Genomic DNA, 11,927 nt, shown 5'->3' on the forward strand with positions numbered 1-11,927 from the left:
TATTTTTCTGTGAGTCGTTCTGATCTTTATAATTCGTCTTGAATATTCGTCCCGTTTTCTCCCACATTTGAGTTTGCAGGGTTTTTTGTAATGTAGGTTTACAATTTTTAGTCCTGTTATAGTTTATCTTTCAGGTGAACAAGCAGCTATCTTGTCTGTATGTACGATTCACCTGCTGTATTTATTTTGTGTGTTTTCCTGACTTGCATCCCTTCTGGTATTTTGTGATTTAGTGTGTTTATGACATTTAGAATGTCAATGCGGTGACTGGTGAAATCCTCAAAGATATTATCAGAACATATGCTGGTGCAAATGAGCAAAGTGAGACTTTTTTTTAACACATGTGTGTCAGGTTCAAACACTGATGACATCTATTAAACAAGACAAGAGGCAAAGAATTAAACAGAGACAGAATTCAATTTGGACTCAATACATTGAGGAGAGTCGCCCGGACATTGTATCCTTCTACAATCTCCAGCACGCTCTGCCAAAAGATTGCACTCCTCCTTCTTTATTTGACTTTCTCCGACCACCTGACCACCGCTTCCACTTCCAGAGGGAAGTGGGTCGTAAACATCGTTGCCTTTGGTTACAGAATAGTTCAAAAGAAGAGGTCGTAAAATAGTTCCATAAAATAGTTCAAAGAGAGTTCATAAAATATTTCAAAAAGAGTTTGTCTGGAAATTGGGCAGATCCTGCCATCTGTCCGCTTTGAAGTCCTTGGGCCAGAACAACATCCTTCTGTTGATTACCATACATGAAAGAAGACAGGAGCTGGCAGGTGATTAGATTTTACAGGTGGTACGTATTAATCTAATCATCTGTTGTATTTAACATTAAGCTGCCGGGAGCAGGAGGGGAGAGAGGATACGGACGTGACTGAAAAGCCATCTTGACCCCTCCACCCCCTACACAGTGGAGTTTTACGAGCCTTACTCTTGGTAGGCCTCAAAGACAGCTTTTGTCTTCTTACTTGACAGAACTCAATGTAACACAAAGTTTTTTGTGATAATTTAGAAACAATTATTCTAACAATGTGTTTGTCCCTTTTTGTGTCCTGCAAACCTCTCTGAAGAACATATACTCCCTGAGCGGCCGGAGTGGACCTCCATGATGGAGCAGAAAGAGCCACGGCCGCCCTACTGTAAAGAGAAAGAGGAGGAGCCAGAGCCTCACTATATCAAAGAGGAAGAGGATGGGCCACGGTCCGCCCACATCAAAGAGGAAGTGTCACATTCGCCCCACTTTAAAGAGGAAGAGCCACATATTAAAGAAGAAGAGAAGTCGCAGCCCACTCACTTTAAAGAGGAAGAGGTGGAACGCCGCATCAGTCAGGAGGGAGAGTATCTTGAAGGACGGGAGGAGTTCCCTTTGACTGTCATTGTGAAGAGTGAAGATGATGAGGTCAAAAGTGAAAGTGAGGAGAAGAGAGAGGCGGAGCCTCCAAGCAGCAGCTCAACTCATCACATGACAACAGAAGCTGACGGAGACCACTGTGGAGGATCACAAGCAGACAAGCTCTTAGCTCCACTGTCAGATAGTGACGACACAACGTCACACTCTCCTGACACTGATGATGAAGACTCTACAGCTGATACGACATGTCACACTGACAACACACACTTTCAATGCTCTCACTGTGACAAAACCTTTAATTACCATTGTCATTTGAAAAGACACACGAGAACACACACTGGGGAAAAACCTTTCATGTGCTCATTTTGCAGTAAAAGATTCTCCCTGAAACAACATTTGACAATACACTTAAGAATGCACACCGGTGAGAAACCCTTTTCTTGTTCTATATGCAGAAAAGGTTTTGTGCAAAAAGATAAGATCGAAAGACACATGAGATTGCACACGGGAGAAAAACCTTTCATGTGTTCATTCTGCGATAAAAGCTTCGTACAAAGTCAACATTTGAAAGTGCACATAAGAACGCACACTGGTGAGAAACCTTTCGCCTGTTCAAAGTGCGACAGGAGCTTTTGTGACCAATCCACACTTGTGAGACACATGAGAACACACACAGGTGAGAAAGTGTTCAGTTGCAGCGTGTGTGATGAGAGATTCTCTTATCAGTACCAGTGTAAGAAACACAAGTGTGCTGGTGAGAACTGCAGCAGCAAATGAAGCCGCAGCATTTTAGGATAAGAGAGGGTGGACTTTAATTATCCCACCATAGGGAAATTATGTGGTTGCAGTGCAGAGACAAAAAAACATAAAAACTTGAGAGACACATCAAAGAACACAAAGGACATAGAATAAACCAGAAGAGCACAGAGCTTATGCAACGAGCCGCCATCTTGGCAGTGCCATTTTATACAGTTTTTAAAAGTAAAACACAATGAAAAAACTGAAAAATGAACAATAAATAATACATATTGCATACATACAATTTCACCATGCATGGACTGACAAAAAAAAAACTAACTATTTTAACCCCCCTGTGGAAGTCGCTTCCTAGCGGTCCCACTGACAGACACTTCACAGGAGCTAGGCGAGCAAAGTTGAACAAAGTTTTTAATGTGCATCGATTTTTTTCTCCAAGTCTTTCTCCCGCAGAACGTGACTTTTCAGTCACGTCCGTATCCTCTCTCCCCTCCTGCTCCCGGCAGCTTACTGTTAAAGACAACAGATGATTAGATTAATACGTACCACCTGTGAAATCTAATCACCTGCCAGCTGTGTCTCGCCGTCAGCACTGCCACGCCCCCCCCCCCCGTCTGATGGTGCTCTGTCCTCAGCACCATGGACAGAGGCAGTGACCTTTGCTCCTGCAGGCAGCGCTGGCCCCATCTCCCTCCACCCCCTCCCCCCCCTGGTGACTTCTGTGATGCTACACGTCATCGTTTGCTGGGGTAGAAGGCAACTGTCGGAATATATATATCCGAATTTAAGTTGTACTTCTTTTAAACCATAGTCATATTTGAAAACAGCTCGTGTTTTCCATTTCTTCTCTTGCTGCTCTGTCTGCAAGTAAACTGTGTGTTAACCTTGAGTTCTTTGGAATGTGTTTTGACTAGCATTTGTTTTGTCTACAGAGATGGGACGAGAGAGAGGGTGGTGGGATCGGGAAGACAGACCATTTTGGGAAGGCGCAATAGAATGTTCTAGGGTTAGACTGGTCTCAAAATGTTAAAGTTAAAGTTAAAGTACCAATGATTGTCACACACACACTAGGTGTGGCGAGATTATTCTCTGCATTTGACCCATCACCCTTGATCACCCCCTGGGAGGTGAGGGGAGCAGTGGGCAGCAGCGGTGGCCGCGCCCGGGAATAATTTTGGTGATTTAACCCCCAATTCCAACCCTTGATGCTGAGTGCCAAGCAGGGAGGTAATGGGTCCCATTTTTATAGTCTTTGGTATGACTCGGCCGGGGTTTGAACTCACAACCTACCGATCTCAGGGCGGACACTCTAACCACTAGGCCACTGAGTTGGCAAAGCTTTGAGAATATACAACAAAATACCTATTCTGTCTCTGGTGGTTTTTCAACTCAGCTTTAAGTGTCGGAAAGAACTTGGGAGCGAATTGTGACTTGAATTCCCTGGGAGGAACAACTGGTCCAAAACGCAACACAACCTAAAATCATCAGGCCGGAGGTTGGGTCTTGGGTGCAGTTGGGTGTTCCAACAGGACAATGACCCCAAACACACGTCAAAAATGGTAAAGGAATGGCTAAAACAGGCTAGAATGAAGGTTTTAGAATGGCCTTCCCAAAGTCCTGAAGAAACAAGTCCATGTCAGAAAACCAACACATTTAGCTGATCTGCACCAATTTTGTCAAGAGGAGTGGTCAAAAACTCAAGCAGAAGCTTGTGGATGGCTACCAAAAGCACCTTATTGCAGTGCAACTTGCCAAGGGACATGTAAGCAAATATTAACATTGCTGTATGTATACTTTTGACCCAGCACATTTGCTCACATTTTCAGTAGACCCATAATAAATTCATAAAAGAACCAAACTTGATGAATGTTTTTTTGTGACCAACAAGTATGTGCTCCAATCACTCTATCACAAAAAAATAAGACTTGTAGAAATGATTGGAAACTCAAGACAGCCATGACATTATGTTCTTTACAAGTGTATGTCAACTTTTGACCACAACTGTACATATTTGTTCATTATTTTTGCTTTACACATACATTCCTCTCAATTCATATCTTTTAGTTCACATCTGAAACGTATTCTGGCCAATTTCAGGAAGCATATTTATGTTTTACAATTTTGGAACAGTGGTGTATTCTACAAGTTAGGGATGCCCCGATCCGATATTTGGATCGGATCGGCCGCCGATATTTGCCAAAAAATGCGTATCGGCAAGGCATGAGAAAATGCCGATCCAGATCCAGTTTAAAAAAAAACTCCGGTCCGTGTTTTCCAACGCACGGATTTAAATAATACATTCCACTTTTCTGCTGCTCCCTATTTCCCTTCCGCATTTTCCAGCACACCTTCAACACATCCACAGGTCTGTGGATTCTCACGCAGTTGCTTTTAGCTGCTGGCATTGCACTACAGGCTCTTCCCACTCCTTCTTCTGTCTCCTTCTCACAGACAGCAAGCGCAACTTCTTACACACGTCACACGTCACATACGTATACGTCCTCACCCAGCAGAGAGGTAGCAGCATGGCTAACGTTAGCTGTGATGCTAGCGCAGCCGCTAAGGTGCGCGCCTGCTCAAACGTCCTCTGCGCATGGCAAATCTATGCCACGCACAAAATCAAATAAAAAAATAAGCGCATAACAATTTTCGACACACGGACACGACAGAGAAAACAGTTTTCGTCATCATTGTTCAAATATTGTGACGTCTGTCGAGACGCTTATCTCCATTCGGTGCCACACGCCCACACCATCAAAATGCTGAGGCAAAAATTTCCACATCAACACCGTATGAAAAAAATAGTGATTTTTTTAGTTGTGATTTCCTTCTCTGCATGAAAGTTTAAAAGTAGCATATGTTAATGCAGTTTGAAGAAGAATGTTTTAATGTAGACATGCAAGCCTTGAAAGAAAATTTTGAAAATCAAGACTACATTTCCTGCAAATGGGTGCATTTCTACCCTATATTTTAACTTTAGATTTATTCTCATATCAAACTCTTTTGGCTGTCTTTTTGACATTTACATCCGGCGCCCCCCTCCACACCCTGGATTATAAATAATGTAAATAATTCAATGTGATTATCTTGTGTGATGACTGTATTATGATGATAGTATATATCTGATAGTATATATCTGTATCATGAATCAATTTAAGTGGACCCCGACTTAAACAAGTTGAAAAACTTATTGGGGTGTTACCATTTAGTGGTCAATTGTACGGAATATGTACTTCACTGTGCAACCTACTAATAAAAGTCTCAATCAATCAATCAAAACACATAGAATCATCATACTGCTGTGATTATATGCATCAAGTGTTCATTCAAGGCTAAGGCAAAATATCGAGATATATATCGTGTATCGCAATATGGCCTTAAAATATCGCAATATTTAAAAAAGGCCATATCGCCCAGCCCTAGTTCAATGATGCCATTTCTGTTTGCCATGTATAATTTTGTCTATTTTGTGTTTATCCTTTAATAAACAGGTCAGTTTCTTGTTACCAACCATTGTGTATTATTCAAACTCCCCTAATTCAGCTGGCTAGTTGTTATCAAGAGTACTAAAACCCGTTTCAACATGATTCTGACAACTAAGTAGGCTAAATAACTTTAAACTATAATACATGCTCGGATAGGCCAGTATCGGTATCGGTCAGTATCGGTATCGGATCGGAAGTGCAAAAACCTGGATCGGGACATCCCTACTACAAGTTGATTTACTTTTAAAATGTGTGACTTTATGAATAATTTGTTGAATGTCTAATAATGATCCTCATTACTCTCTTTTGTGATATGAATATTGGTTTTGTAATTATTTTATATTGTAATGAGATGTGTGTGGTGTTAGTGTGGCGATGTAGCTGTTATTTTGGTGTGGTTACTGCAGGCAGTAAGTGATCTTACACAATAAAGCAATTGATCATCAATTCCTTGACCTCTTCATAACATCTAAATAATCGTTACAATTGTGTTTTATGGTACGATATAGGGATGCACTTTCTTTTTAAAACCGATAACTTCCTGCTTCTCAAGACTGATAACTTATTTAAATATATCATAACGTCATGTTTGTTTAGAGCTGACCTGGGCAAAATACGGCCCGTTAGATTTTGTCAATCCACCCCGCAGGATGCCTCCAAATTATTTAATAAAACCTCCATCTTATCCATCCATCTTCTTCCGCTTATCCGAGGTCGGGTCACAGCAGCAGCCTAAGCAGAGAAGCCCAGACTTCTCTCTCCCCAGCCACTTTGTCCAGCTCCTCCCAGGTGATCCCGAGGCATTCCTGGGCCAGCCGAGAGACACAGTCTCCCAACGTGTCCTGGGTCTTCTCCATGGCCATCCACCGGTCGGACGTGCCCAAATACCTCCCCATCCTGAGCAGATGCCCGAACCACCTCATCTGGCTCCTCTCGATGTGGAGTAGCAGAGACTTTACTTTGATGAAGAAGGAGCTGAGCCGGAAGGCAAAGCTCTCAATTTACCGGTCGATCTACGTTCCCATCCTCACCTATGGTCATGAGCTTTGGGTCATGACCGAAAGGACAAGATCACGGGTACAAGCGGCCGAAATGAGTTTCCTCCGCCGAGTGGCGGGGCTCTCCCTTAGAGATAAGGTGAGAAGCTCTGTCATTCGCGGGGAGCTCAAAGTAAAGCCGCTGCTCCTCCACATCGAGAGGAGCCAGATGAGGTGGTTCGGGCATCTGGTCAGGATGCCACCCGATCGCCTCCCTCGGGAGGTGTTTAGGGCACGTCCGACCGGTAGGAGGCCACGGGGAAGACCCAGGACCCGTTGGGAAGACTATGTCTCCCGGCTGGCCTGGGAACGCCTCGGGATCCCCCGGGAGGAGCTGGACAAAGTGGCTGGGGAGAGGGAAGTCTGGGCTTACCTGCTTAGGCTGCTGCCCCCGCGACCCGACCTCGGATAAGCGGAAGAAGATGGATGGATGGATATTTGGATATTGTAAAAGTGTAAAACAAATCTTTCTTTTTTTTTAAAGCGTAAAGGAAATCAAATTTTTAGGAGTTATTATAGATGAAAAACTAAATTGAGAATGACATATGAATCATATAAAGACTAAAATAAATAAAAAATTACTGCAATATTAAATAGAACAAAATAAACACTCAACAAATATTAACTACATTTATTGCACCAAACATTGCTTGTTGCATAAAGGTATTGGGGAAATACTGTACATATTAAAAAAAAATCACAAACCAACATTCATATTACAAAAGAAAGTATTAAAGATAATAGAATGGATTATCAAGACCCGATCAATCATTTTATAAAGTCACACATTGTAAAAGTAAATGATCTTGTATACCTACTCAGTGGCCTAGTGGTTAGAGTGTCCGCCCTGAGATCGGTAGGTTGTGAGTTCAAACCCCGGCCGAGTCATACCAAAGACTATAAAAATGGGACCCATTACCTCCCTGCTTGGCACTCAGCATCAAGGGTTGGAATTGGGGGTTAGATCACCAAAATGATTCCCGGGCGCGGCCAACGCTGCTGCCCACTGCTCCCCTCACCTCCCAGGGGGTGATCAAGGGTGATGGGTCAAATGCAGAGAATAATCTCGCCACACCTAGTGTGTGTGTGACAATCATTGGTACTTTAACTTTTAACTTTAATAAAACATAACTACTCATATGATGTATGCAATAAATAATATGCTTCCAGAAGTGATCCAAAAGATGTTTAAGATGTGAACCAGTAAATATGAGAGACTTCTGTGTACTCAAAAGCAAAGGAATGAACAGATGCAAAACAAATATGTACATCTTATAAATGACTTCATCTATGCAATCATTTAGAATTAGATATGAAAATATGTAACACTTAATTGTTTTGAAAACCTATAACAAACACTTGCATGAATAAATATAGAAGTGAATGATGAATATTCATATACACATCAAATGTTTATTGGATAGAACATGTTTTGTAGTGTTTACTCTCACCCATTTAGTCAAATTACTCAAGTACATTTAAAAAAAAAGTACACAATGTTGAATGTAATTAAAATGACAACAATCATTATCTATAAATGGTAAAAGCATATCAACACGATTGTTACACACATGACATCACACGTTATGTTGGGCGGCGTTGCTCAGTCGGTAGAGCGGCCATGCCAGCAACTTGAGGGTTCCTGCAGGTCCGATTTCAGCTTTTGCCATCCTAGTCACTGTTGTTGTGTCCTTGGGCAAGTCACTTCACCCTTGTTCCCCACACTGGTTTAAATGTAGATCACTGTGTAAAGCACTTTGATTCTCTAGTGAAAAAGCATCATAAACATAATTCACTTCACTATATGTAATGATGTTGTTAGACAGTCCAAGTTATCAAAGTCTTGCACGTTTAATTGGAATCCTTTAACTTAATTTGCTCCTGCTGTTCTCACCAGCACATTTGTGTTTCTTCAACTGGTACTTATAAGAAAACCTTTCATGACACACACTGCAACTCAACACTTTCTCACCTGTGTGTGTTCTCATGTGTCTTCCAAGTTCTGATCGGTCATAAAAGCTTTTGTTGCAGCTCGAACAGGAATATGTTTTTTCACCAGTGTGTATTCTCATGTGTATTTTCAAATTTTTCACACTTTTACCACAGATTGAACAAGAAAAAGGTTTTTCTTCGCCGTGTAATCTGGTGTGTCTTTTTAAACATTGACTTTGTGTAAAACCTTTACCACATTTTGAACAGATAAAATGTTTCTCACCGGTGTGCATTTTCATGTGTAGTTTTAAATTTTGACTTGTTACAAAACCTTTACCACAGATTGAACACGGAAAAGGTTTTTCCTTGGTGTGCGTTCTTGTGTGTATATTCAAACTTTGACTTGTTACAAACCCTTTACCGCAGATTGAACAAGAAAAAGGTTTCTCTCCTGTGTGCGTTCTCACGTGTACGTTCAAATTTTGACTCGTGACAAAACCTTTACCACAGACTGAACAAGAAAAGGGTTTTTCTCCTGTGTGCGTTCTCATGTGTACGGTCAAACTTCCACTCTGTGTAAAACCTAAACCGCAGATTGAGCATGAAAAAGGTTTTTCTCCCGTGTGCATTCTCATGTGTGTTTTCAGATAAAAATGGTATTTAAAGGTTTTGTCACAGTGAGAGCATTTCAAGTGCGTGTCGTCAGTGTGACATGTCTTATCAGCTTCAGAGTCTTCATCATCAGTGTCAGGAGAGTGTGACGTTGTGTCGTCACTATCTGATAGTGGAGCTAAGAGCTTGTCTGCTTGTGATAATCCACAGTGGTCTCCATCAGCTTCTGTTGAGCTGCTGCTTGGAGGCTCCGCCTCTCTCTTCTCCTCACTTTCACCTTTGACCTCATCATCTTCACCCTTAACAGGGACATTAATCAATGAGAACTCCTCCTGTCCTTCAAGATGCTCTCCATCCCGACTGATGCTGTGTTCTTCCTCCTTCATGTGAAGGGGCTGTGGCTCCTCCTTTTCATCTTTAATGTGGGTGGACTGTGGCTCATTTTCCTCTTTAATGTGGCGGGGCTGTGGCTCCTCCTGCGGCTTTGGGAGAAAATGTTCTTCACTGACTCCTGCAGAACACAGGAAGAGAAAACCATGCTTTAGAAAAGTCCAGCTTTGTTCAATAACCCGTTTATGACCTCAAAATGTCTAGGAAGATCTCATAACAGTCCCTCAGAGTCATACTTGCCAACCCTCCCGGATTTTCCGGGAGACTCCCGAAATTCAGCGCCTCTCCCGAAAACCTCCCGGGACAAATTTTCTCCCGAAATTCAGGCGGACTCAGGTCCTCCACAATATAAAAAAGCGTACCTGCCCAATCACGTTATAACTATAGAATGATGGAGGGCGAGTTCTTGGTTTCTTATGTGGGTTTATTGTTAGGCAGTTTCATTAAGGTCCTCCCAGCGTGGCAACAACACACAACAACAGCAGTCACTTTTTTGTATACCGTAAAGCAGTTCGTCTGCCGTAAACAGCAATGTTGTGACACTCTTAAACAGGACAATACTGCCTTCTAGTGCATTTGATGAAAGCACTTTTGTGCGTGCCACACATCAATGCATCATCAGAGAGGGTGTTCAGCATGGTTCGAAAAATAGTGACAGAGAATAGAACAAGGATGGACAATTCAACCCTTAACTCAACAATGAGTAGATGAGTGTTATGTGTGTGTATTTGTGTAAATAAATGAACACTGAAATTCAAGTATTTATTATATATATATATATATATATATATATATATATATATATATATAAAAAAAAATATATATATATATATATATAAATAATAAAATAAATAAATATATATAGCTAGAATTCACTGAAAGTCAAGTATTTCTTGTATATATATATATATATATATATATATATATAAATATATGAAATACTTGACTTGGTGAATTCTAGCTGTAAATATACTCTTCCTCTTTTAGCCACGCCCCCAACCACGCCCCCGTCCCACCCCGACCACGCCCATCCCCTCCCCCCGAAATCGGAGGTCTCAAGGTTGGCAAGTATGCTCAGAGTACTTCCAGCTGACACATGAAGACCTTCAGAGATTTGCCTTCCCAGACCATAATCTAATCCCCTCCATTTATATAACACATTCTCAAAATTATTCCTAATAATGTTAATCTAAATTCAGAGAAGTCGTTCTTGAAAGTGCTGTTTGCTCTCTAAATAGGAGGCTATCTAGCTTAAAGTGGTCATCTAGCAACCCGAAGGTATACAGCGATCAAACTGTGAAAGATTGGAGAAACTTTAAGTGTGTTTGATCACACAAAGGATCTCCAAAACTGTCTGACACAGGTCTGACCAGTAGGGATGATGTTTGTTAAGAAATTATCGATTTCGATGCCATTATCGAATCCTCGTATCGAACCGATTCCTTATCGATTCTCTTATCGAATCCAGATAGGTTGTTGTATATGGAGAAAAAAAACACAATACTTGGTTTAACAAAAACTCACTTTTGGCACCCTTCACTTATATATTTAAAAAAATAAAAATAATAATAATAATATTATTGACTGTTAGTGCCCCTTTAATTGGGTCACCTGAGAAAAATTAATGCAGGGAAAATGCTGCATTCATTTGTATTATTTATTAGACAGACCTGCAAACTCTGGAAAGGTGTAGGCTACAAGATACCGTTAACGTTATCAGACACATACAAAAAGGCTAACGTTAACGTTAACGTTAGCCACTGAGTATGCTTAGGTAACGTTAGTCTAGCTAACATTACTGCAGTCCTGGTTGACATACGAGGTAACGTTATTTTAGCCTAAAGGTGAGCAGTGAGCAGTGAGCAGATATGGAAATTAACCGGCAAAAGTTAACGTTAGTTACTCACCAGCACTATCACTGGGACTGCAGGTAGAAGCAGAGGAAGAGGGGCGTGCTTCGTCATCTCTGTCGCTGTTTCTCTAACCTTCAGGTTATGTACGGTCTGAACATGTTTCAACATGTTTGTTGTACTGCTCCCCTTACAGGAAAGCGAAGCCTGTCAATAATTGCAGATAGCCGTTTCCTCGTCGTATTTCTTAGTAAAGTGAAGCCATGCCTTGGAGCGTTTTTTTCCGATCAAATGTTGTTGCTGCTTTCTGTATCTGCCGCCGAATGACTGAGCTACGTCATTTCCTGTGACGTGCCACAGGACATTTCCTGTGACACGGGATTCGTTCACAGGGATTCGAATAAAGAACCAAATCTTTTTCTTTACTATAGTGGCTTCAATAACGGGAATCGTTTCTCAAAAAGGGATTCGAATCCATGGAATCGGTTCTTTTCTTATCGAACAATCGA

The 11,927-nt window shown here is 41.4% G+C and overlaps 2 protein-coding genes across 6 annotated transcripts in view; one reads left to right on the forward strand and one right to left on the reverse strand.

The window, feature by feature from the left end:
• The window catches only part of LOC133611214 (uncharacterized), a 261,184-nt gene that overhangs the window by 20,938 nt on the left and 228,319 nt on the right, over nt 1-11,927 (reverse strand). For 2 of the 5 annotated variants that reach the window (XM_072913690.1, XM_072913695.1), the window contains one exon: nt 8,032-9,689. In XM_072913690.1, the coding sequence (XP_072769791.1) occupies nt 8,500-9,689 (1,190 nt within the window). In that variant the 3' untranslated portion in view covers nt 8,032-8,499. Of the gene's footprint in view, nt 9,690-11,475; nt 11,626-11,927 lie in introns of those variants that run through there. The other 3 variants (XR_012050587.1, XM_072913693.1, XM_072913694.1) reach the window with 3 other exon arrangements.
• Nucleotides 1,111-2,801, forward strand: LOC133611927 (uncharacterized). The gene has a single exon (XM_072913731.1). The coding sequence runs from the start codon at nt 1,111-1,113 to the stop codon at nt 2,131-2,133; it is 1,023 nt and encodes a 340-aa protein (XP_072769832.1). The 3' UTR covers nt 2,134-2,801.

This window comes from Nerophis lumbriciformis, linkage group LG08, assembly GCF_033978685.3.
Source record: "Nerophis lumbriciformis linkage group LG08, RoL_Nlum_v2.1, whole genome shotgun sequence".
NCBI classification, from domain to species: domain Eukaryota; kingdom Metazoa; phylum Chordata; class Actinopteri; order Syngnathiformes; family Syngnathidae; genus Nerophis; species Nerophis lumbriciformis.

Bases quoted from the DNA above. Each gene is read 5' to 3' on its own strand.
- LOC133611927 (XM_072913731.1), top strand. From the start codon at position 1,111: ATGATGGAGCAGAAAGAGCCACGGCCGCCCTACTGTAAAGAGAAAGAG.